We start from the raw sequence: 10,000 nt of genomic DNA on the forward strand, positions 1-10,000 counted from the left end.
GTGTGTATATATATATATATATATATATATATATACATACATACATGCATAGATATATACATACATATATAGTTATATGTATGCATATATGTATTACACACACGTGTGTGTGTGTGTGAATTTATGATGGGTTGAATGATATGTCAGGGTCTTGATATAACTATCTAAAAAAGCAATTATTTGGGTCAAGCAGATCTTATGGATTACTGCTGGGAAGAAATAGAAACAATAAAAAATTTTAACAAAGGCAAAAGTATTACAGGATAACAACAACAATAAAGATAATAATAATAATAATAATAACAATCATCTTGAAAAGACAAAAAGAGAGCACCTGCGGTGAGTGAAAAAAATATTGACTTCAAAGCTGAATGCCAGAAACATAATTTTGGCATTAAACTTAATTCCAGTATTTTTATTTTGTTGACCCCAAAAGAATGAAAAGCAAAGCTGACCACAGCAGGATTTGATCTCAGAATGTAGTGAGTCAGGAGAAATGCTCTTAAGCATTTTGATTACAGTCCTGTAACTTAGTGGCGCATCAAAGGAGACACTTTTACTCTTCTACTCTTTTACTTGTTTCAATCATGTGACTGTGGCCATGCTGGAGCACCACCTTTAGTTGAGCAAATCGATCCCAGGACTTATTCTTTGTAAGCCTAGTACTTATTCTATTGGTCTCTTTTGCCAAACCGCTAAGTTACGGGGACGTAAACACACCAGCATCGGTTGTCGAGCGATGTTGGGGGGACAAACACAGACACAAACATATACACACCACACACACACACACATATATATATATATATATATATATATAATATATATATATATATATATATATATATTATATATATATATATATATATATATCTATACATATATACGACAGACTTCTTCAGTTTCCGTCAACCAAATCCACTCACAAGGCTTTGGTTGGCCCGAGGCTATAGTAGAAGACACTTGCCCAAGGTGCAATGCAGAGGGACTGAACCCGGAACAATGTGACTGGTAAGCAAGCTACTTACCACAGAGCCATTCCTGTGCCTATGGAGAAAAAAATTCACTGTGGAGAGGCTTTTTGAACACCCTGTATGATTTGTACAGATTAGTGTGAAGGTTAAATCTAAAGAATTAATAACAATAAAGTTTGTTGCTATGGTGATTTTAGCCTTGAAGTGTTGTAGAAGTGGAACATGTCTTCTCTGAATATATCTAGATTGTATCTGCTAGCATTATTGGAAATGGCTAACATAACCGATACAATTTAATACACCAATCTGTTATGTAAAACAACGTGGAGTATTAAGTTATGTTACTTAGTATAACCAGCTAAATTTCAAGCCTTGTACCTAGAGTAGAAAAGAATATTAAGTGTTTATTTGATAGTAAAATGACAAATTGTAATAAGTCCTCATACTGTTTTTATTAACTCTTTGTGTTCAGAGTTTAATTTCTGCAATGGCCTACTGATATGGCTTGTAAACTGGTGTTTGGGTGCCTTTAGTAAAATTCACCCTGTTTCAAGCATGCAGTCCAGGTTTCTGATGTGAGGTTATCTTCCTACTTCCCTCACACTCTCTTTCTCATCAGTCTCAGGAGCTTTGTAAAAGGATCAGAGCTAATGCCTTCAATATAGACCAGTCATAAGCTATGTATATGCCTAACAAAAACAATTACCTTGAATGTTTTTAATGGTGTGGCCAGCCTCATGCCTCATGCGGCCTGCTTCTCAATAAACGTTGACCATACCTAATATAGACTAAAGTGGTTTCAAATTTAGATGCACGGCCAGAAGTTTCATGGGAAGTAGGGGAGTTAGATACATTGCTACCCCAGTGCTTAACTGGTATTATTTGTTTTATCAACCCTAAAAAGATGAAAGGCAAAGTCGAGACTTGTGGCTTTTGAAATCAGAATGTAAAGTCAGAAGAAATGCCACTAAGCATTTCCTTTGGCACTGCAACAATTCTGCCTGCTCACTACCTTAGCTTGGAATATACATTAGTTATGAAGGCGGGGGGAGCCAGCAGAAATGTTAGCACGCCGGGTGAAATGCTTGGCGGTATTTTGTCAGTTTTTATGTTCTGAGTTCAAATTCCACCAAGGTCAACTTTACTTTTCATCCTTTTGGGATGAAAAGTAAATAATTATTATCATTATTTATCATCATTATTATTATTGTTATTAAGGTACTGAGCTGGCAGAGTTGTTAGCACACTGGATGAAATGCTTAGCGGTATTTCATCCGTTGCTACATTTTGAGTTCAAATTCCACCAAGGTCGACTTTGTTTTTCCATCCTTTTAAGGTTGATAAATTAAGTACCAGTGAAATTCTGGAGTTGATATAATCGACTAGCCCCTCTCCCAAAATTTCAAACCTTGTGCCTTTAGTAGAAAGGATTATTATTATTATTATTATTATTATTATTATTATTATTATTATTATTATTATATTATTATTATTATTATTATCATCATTATTATTATTATTAAGGTGGTGAGCTGGCAGAATTGTTAGCACACCTGGTAAAATGCTTAGTGGCATTTTGTCTGTCTTTACATTCCGAGTTCAAATTCCGCCAAGGTCGACTTTACCTTTCATCCTTTTGGGGTTGATAGAATAAGTACCAGTTGTGTATTGGGGTCAATGTAATTGACTATCCCCTTCCCCAAATTTCCCACCTTGTGCCTATAGCAGAAAGGATTATAATTATTATTATTGTTATTATTATTATTATTATTATTATTATTATTATTAGTAGTAGTAGTAGTAGTAACAGCAGCAGTAGTAGTAGAAGCAGTAATAGTAGTATTGATTGCAGTGGGACCCCATTTGATAACGTACTTTTCCTATTAGTATCAAGGTGAGGCAAGAAATGAAGGAGATGTATTTTGTTTGCCTTTGTTTAAAATATACAACGGAAAAACCACCACCACACTTCAAATCGTGACTATCTAGGTATTTACTGACAGATAAACAAAAGAGACAACATAACAGACACTCACTTCACACGCACACACACACACACACACACACACACACACACACACACACACACACACACACACACGTAAAAGAAAAAAATCAAAAAGAAATCTGTCAAAACTATTCTGTACAAATATACACTTTGATATAAGAAAAAGAAAAACAGTTAAATAGAGAGTCTCTAATATAGATAAGTTTTGAACACCTTCTTGTTCAGGACATTTCAACATTATTAGCACCACCTTATTAGTAAATGTTATATAAGAGTACATGTGTTGTATACACAGGGGTTGGACAAAATAATGGAAGCACCTAGCATCATAGCATCATAATTTTGAAATACTTATAAAAGTATCAAAAGCTTGTTTATTTTTATGTTTTTTGATTTATTATTAGTGTTGCTTAATATGTTTTGCTAAAATTGCTGTTTCTTTTCAGATATCATCAGAAAAAGGTAATTAAAATTCATTAAAACGACAGATCTATTGGATTTTCAAAGAGGTTAAATTGTTGGTGCTTGTATGGCAGGTGCTAGTGTAACATAAACAGCCAAAATGTTTGGTGTATCAAGAAGTACTGTCTTAAAAGTAATGACAGCCTTTGAGAAAGAGGGTAAAATCTCCTCATCAAAACAAAACTCTGGAAGAAAACCAAAACTTTCAGATAGGGATTGTCGGACTCTTATGTGAATTGTTAGAAAGGATCACAAAAGTACAGCTCCCAAAATTACTGCAGAGCTTAATGACCACTTCAAGAACCCAGTTTCAACAAAAAACGGTTTGCCAGGAGTTGCACAAAGTCAGATTTCATGGGAGGGCTGGAATCAGAAAACCACTACTTTCAAAAACAAATATTGCAAAGTGTTTAGAGGGTGATGACCTTCTTTAGCTTGGGATGTTGGTGTTTCTCCTTTCCTTACCCACTGTCTTTGGTGCTTGACATTTTTATAGAGAACCCATTTATTGTCACCAGTCACTAGTCAGTTCAAAAAGGTTCATTCGCGAGACATGACAGCAAAGAAGAGCACACATTCACTCACTGCATGTGATTAGACTTGGAAAGTTTGTGAGGAACACATTGACTCGATTTGCTGACTTTTCCAATGGCACACAGGTTTTGATGTATGGTAGAATGACCAAATCCAAGCTTCTCTGTTAGTTCCTCAACAGTTACAATGAGATTTTGCTCCACCAGGGTTTTCAGGATGTCCTCATTGAGCTCTACAGAATTCCAGGTCGAGGCTCATCTTCTAGGCTGTAGTTTTCAGCTTAGAATTTCTAGAACCACTGTTGACACTGGCTTATGCCTATTGTCCAATCCCCATAAACTGCCGCATTAATATTCCTTGTACTTTCTGTTGTGTTGCTGCCTTTACTGAACTCATAAAGCAAAATGTTCTGAATATGCTCCTTTGTCACTTCCATCATAGCTTTGAAAATATAACTGTTAAAATCAAACTGCACCCGTCAAAACTTACACTAAGAATAAGTACATGGTAAAATTACTGCCTACCTTTATAGAAAGTTGATGCTGGTAGTTTATCCCATCCCCTTCAACTATTAGTTCATGCAGTTGAAAAAATCATATTATTTATGGGATGACCCAAGATATATATATCATCATCATCATTGTCATCGTTTAACATTCACTTTCCATACTGGCATGGGTTGGACGGTTTGATTGAGGACTGGCAAGGCAGGAGGCTACCAGGCTTGCCAGTCCTCAATCAAACCGTCCAACCCATGCCAGCATGGAAAGCAGATGTTAAATGATGATGATGATAATATATATATATGCACACTGGATGGGTAATGTCAGAGTGCATATACAACAGGGTGTGATTTGAGAGAAAAACTGGGTATACATAGCATCAGATGTAGTGTGCAAGAGAGAAGACTGTGCTGGTATGGCCATGTAATGTGTATGAAAGAAGACAGTTGCATCAAGAGGTGCCAATCTCTAATTGTAGGGGTAAGAAGTGGAAGGGGTAGACCCAGGAAGATGTAGGATGAAGTTGTGAGAAAAGATCTGCAGATGCTGGGCCTCACAGAGGAGATACCCAGGGACTGAGAATTCTGGTAGCTTGCTGTGCTTAAAAATACACATCAAGCTAAGTAAAATTATTGTTGTCCTTGCATAAAAGCATGTCCCCTGCATCCCTCTTCAGCTGAGTGATCCTAATCTTGCAGGCTCACGGGTGCCCCTGTCATATAAAACACACCTGTGCAGGTGTCATGTAAAAGCATCCATGCTGGTGCTGCGTAAAAGCACCCAGTACACTCTGTAAAGTAGTTGGCACTAGGAAGGGCATTCAGCTGTAGAAACCATGCCAAGACAGACGACAGGAGTCTGGGCAGCTCTTCGGTTGGCCAGCTCCTGTCAAACTGTCCAACCCATGCCAGCACGGAAAACATTAAATGATGATGATGTGAGATTATAGACATGACTGAAGCTAGTGTTACGTAACTGGCACTCATGCCAGTGGCACGTAAAAAGCACCCACTACACTCTTGGAGTGATTGGCATTAGGAAGGGCATCCAGCTTTAGAAACCATGCCAAATCAGATTGGAACCTGGCACAGCTCCCCAGCTGACCAGTTTTCAGTCAGACCGTCCAACCCATGCCAGCATAGAAAATGGACGTTAATTGATGAGTATGATGATTATGATGATGATGATGATGATGATGTGTGTATGTATAAATGTATGAGAAATTACGATAAACACAAGTTTCTATTATTCATTCCTATGTATGTTTCACCATTATTGTCTCTTGGAGCCCTGCAATGGATGTTCTAAGAGCATTTGGATGCTTAATCAGAATGGGTCATCATGGAACATTCCATTGCATTAAATTACAAAGAATTAATGTGAAGAGTCAGGGAGATGGCAAGGTATTTTATAAGTATTTTGAAAGAGAACTAGAAGGAAATTAAGTGGCAGAGAAAGGAAAAATATTAACTAAAAAAAAGAAGAGAGAAGGGGGAAGAGTGAAAGAAAGACAGAGAACACAAATAGAGAAAAAGAGATAGGAAAAAGAAGAGAGGAAGAATTGGAGAAGAAAGTAGGAAGGGGGGGGAAGAAAGGAAAAAGAAAGGAAGAGTGAAACGAGAATATAATTTGGACAAACATAAAAGGGATAAACAAAAAATATAAAAATATATAACACCCTGGTAATTTAAGTGAAAAGAAAAAAATAAACAAATAAATGGAGAAGGAAGGAGAGAAAGACAGGAATGCAGGGTGGGAAAAACAGCAAATGAGAGGGAGAGGGGTGTAAGAGGTGACAAACGGGGTTGTGAGTCATTAACATCATTGATTGTTACTTAACCACTATACTATGTGGTACTCTAAACAGCATAACAGTAGTAGTCATTTATCTGTTGGTACATGCAACATATATATATATATATATATATTTTCAAAATGTAACCACATGTGAATCGTTGGCAATTTTCTTCTTGGTCAACTATATGTCATTTTGGGAAAATGTCATTTTTTACAACCTAAGTTTTCATAAATAAGAAAAAAAAATAGCCACTTATAGATTAGGTAATATAGTGGATATAATATGTATATAGTATTACTTAATTTGATCTCACAACAGCCAAATCATGTCACACACACGAACATATATATATATATACATGTATATGACGGGCATCTTTCAGTTTCTGTCAACCAGGTCTACTGACATAACGCTACATAATAATCACCACAAAAACAACATCGACAAGCCTTCTTAAAATCAGAATAACACTCCTTCACACACACACAAACACACATATTTACACACATATTTATAAGTAAACACAGAGTGTAGAGAGAATACACACATATACAAACATATATAAATGCATGCAGCTTACCTTTGGGAAGTTTTAGACTAGGTGCATCCATTGCCCAGGCATACAAAATTGAAGGGTTTGTACGACATGTTGGACCAGTTGCATAGTGTCGAGAAAAAGTTGGTCCCATTTCTCCACAGTTCCTTAAAAAGAAACGAAATCAATAAACAAAATGAAAAGGGGGCAAAAGGTGTTCTTTCTTTCTTTCTTTTTTGTTTCAGTCATTTGACTATGGCCATGCTGGAGCACTGCCTTTAGTCAAACAAATCAAGATCAGGACTTATTCTTTGTAGTACTTGTTCTATTGGTTTCTTTTGCTGAACCGCTAAGTTACGGGGATGCAAACACACCAACCATCGGTTGTCAAGCAATGCTGGGAGGACAAACACAGATACATAAATACACACACACACACACACACACATACGCGCGCACACACACACACTCAAGCCTCAGGTTGACCAAAGCCTTGTGAGTGGATTTGGTAGATGGGCTTCTTTCAGTTTCCGTGTACCAAATCCACTCACAAGGCTTTGGTCAACCTGAGGCTAGAGTAGAAGACACTTGCCCAAGGTACCACGCAGTGGGACTGAACCCAGAACCATGTGGTTGGTAAGCAAGCTACTTACCACAGAGCTACTCCTGCACCTGTATGTTTACTGGTTGTTCCCAGATTATGATGTTACAATTGATGCACAGATCATGGAAGCTGAATAAACATGCTCCGCACATACATTTGTTTTTTTCATTTTTCTAAGTCTTGTACTTATTCTGTTGATCTTGTTAGCTGAACTGCTAAGTTACAGGGATCTAAAGAAAACAACACTGCTTGTTATGCAGTGGGGGTGGTGGAGATATGTGTGCACAACACAAACATAAAGATGCATACACAAACACTCACATACATATATATATGTATGTACATACATATATATGATATATATAGATATATATATGTGTATGTGTGTGTGTGTATGTATGTATCATTGTCATCCATTGTATATATATATATATATATGTGTGTGTGTGTGTGTGTGTGTGTGTATACACATATCTATATCTATATCTATTGGTATGTAAAAAGCACCATTCGAGTATAGTCAATGCCAGTGCCACCTGACTGGCTTTTGTGCCAGTGGGATGTAAAATGCACCATTCGAGTGTGGTCAATGCCAGTAATCCCTGTGCCAGTGGCATGTAAAAAGCACCCACTACACTCTCAGAGTGGTTGGCATTAGGAAGGGCATCCAGCTGTAGAAACCTCGCCAGATCAGGTTGGAGCCTGGTGCAACCTCCTGGTCTGCCAGTCCTCAGTCAAACTGTCCAACACATAGGCTTATTCTTTTCTACTCTAGGCACCAGGCCTGAAATTTCTGGGGAGGGAAGCACTCAATTAGATCGACTCCAGTATGCAACTAGTACTTAATTTATCGACCACGAAAGGATGAAAGGCGAAGTTGACCTCAGAGTAATTTAAACTCAGAATGTAAAGGCAGATGAAATACCACTAAGCATTTTGCCTGGCATGCTAATGTTTCTGCCCAACCCCATCTGCCGTACTCTATGGCACAGTGCCAAGATAAAGAATAAATTAAAAAGGTAGAGATTAAATATTTACATACCAGATTTTGGCGTCTTTGCCTGGTGTACCACAACCATACAAGAGAATATGGTGAGCAGTTGCCATATTGGCATGGGGCTGGAAGCCAACTGAAAGAAGAAAGAAAAGGAAATAAATTAAATGAAAAGCAAATTGATTAATAAGTAAATTAATATATAAAAACTACAAATGGTTGTTCTCTTCTGGACTCATGTCAGGGTCTCAGAACTATATTGGTTGTGCTCTCACATCACACCTCCAAGAGCAAGTTACAAGCTTATTGCTGGTTGTACCAGCATTGAGTAGAAACTGCAATATATTTTTCAAACAGATCCCTCCACCTAAGGTTCAAACACATCTCTTGTTAACCCATGTAACAGACAATGTGGTATGGTTATTTTCTCTTAACCCTTTTCATATTGCAGTTTTTGGCGGTCTTATTCACACCAAACCCCAAGGCTGCATTTGTATTGAACATGTGATGCTATTCAATGGTGTGTATAGCTCAAAGATCAGGGAGTCTCTCTAGGTCAAACTGCTAATTTTCTGCACTGAGAAGCCACATTTCTGGGGCAGCAGACATATGATTAGAATGTCACAAGAAAGAATTGTAAGAGGATTCTTCAAGAGACCTCAGGGTTGACTAAGAATGAGAGGGATGGATAATATCCATAGTCTCAATTGGTTAGGCTTGGGAATCCAGCCAGGAATTCAAATGACCGTTGCTTCTGATAGAATCCTATGGAGGAAGTCCTGAGGACTCTATCCTTATGATATTCCTAAGAATAGTGGGCAGAAAAATATGGATGGACAGATGGATGGATATAAAGATATTTTTTTTTACCATCCCACTATAATTATACAGTTCATAACATTCTGAGTCATACAATTTTAGTCAAAAGAATCAACCCCAGTAATTTTTTTTTTACATTTTTTTTTGTATTAATCTCTTTTCCTGAGCTGCTAAATTAAGGGGATGTAAACACACAAACACTGGTTGTCAAGTGGTGACGGGGGAACATACACAGATATGAAGATACACACATGTAAATATATATATGATGGGCTTCTTTCAGTTTCTTATTTCTTTACTGCCTACAAAGGGCTACACGCAGAGGGGACAAACAAGGACAGACAAATGGATTAAGTCGATTATATCAACCCCACTGCGTAAATGGTACTTATTTAATCAACCCCAAAAGGATGAAAGGCAAAGTCGACCTTGGTGGAATTTGAACTCAGAACGTAGCGGCAGATGAAATACTATTAAGCATTTCGCCCAGCGTGCTAACGTTTCTGCCAGCTCACCGGCTTCTTTCAGTTTCTCTCTACCAAATCCACTCACAAGGCTCTGTGGTTGGGGACCTTAGATCTGTCAGGTAGATCAGGGTTGTCTTGGGGAGGACAAACAACAATGGCAGCAACAATAACAACAAAAACAACAACAACAATGACACTAGACATTTCAAAGGAAACTTTATATAATGTAGTCTTGGATACTCCAAAGAAGTTGGGAAGGTCATAGCTGGAATGCCCGAGATCATAGATCGGTTGGGCTGATC

The 10,000-nt window shown here is 37.5% G+C and overlaps 1 protein-coding gene across 1 annotated transcript in view; it reads right to left on the minus strand.

Annotated features, from left to right (window-relative positions):
• The window catches only part of LOC115220401 (probable peptidylglycine alpha-hydroxylating monooxygenase 1), a 32,657-nt gene that overhangs the window by 15,950 nt on the left and 6,707 nt on the right, over positions 1–10,000 (minus strand). Inside the window, exons 3-4 of the mRNA XM_029790522.2 lie at positions 8,461–8,548; positions 6,860–6,981 (exon numbers count right to left, since the gene is read on the minus strand). Coding sequence (XP_029646382.1) covers positions 6,860–6,981; positions 8,461–8,548 — 210 coding nt within the window. The remainder of the gene's footprint in view (positions 1–6,859; positions 6,982–8,460; positions 8,549–10,000) is intronic.

This window comes from Octopus sinensis, linkage group LG16, assembly GCF_006345805.1.
Source record: "Octopus sinensis linkage group LG16, ASM634580v1, whole genome shotgun sequence".
Taxonomy (NCBI): domain Eukaryota; kingdom Metazoa; phylum Mollusca; class Cephalopoda; order Octopoda; family Octopodidae; genus Octopus; species Octopus sinensis.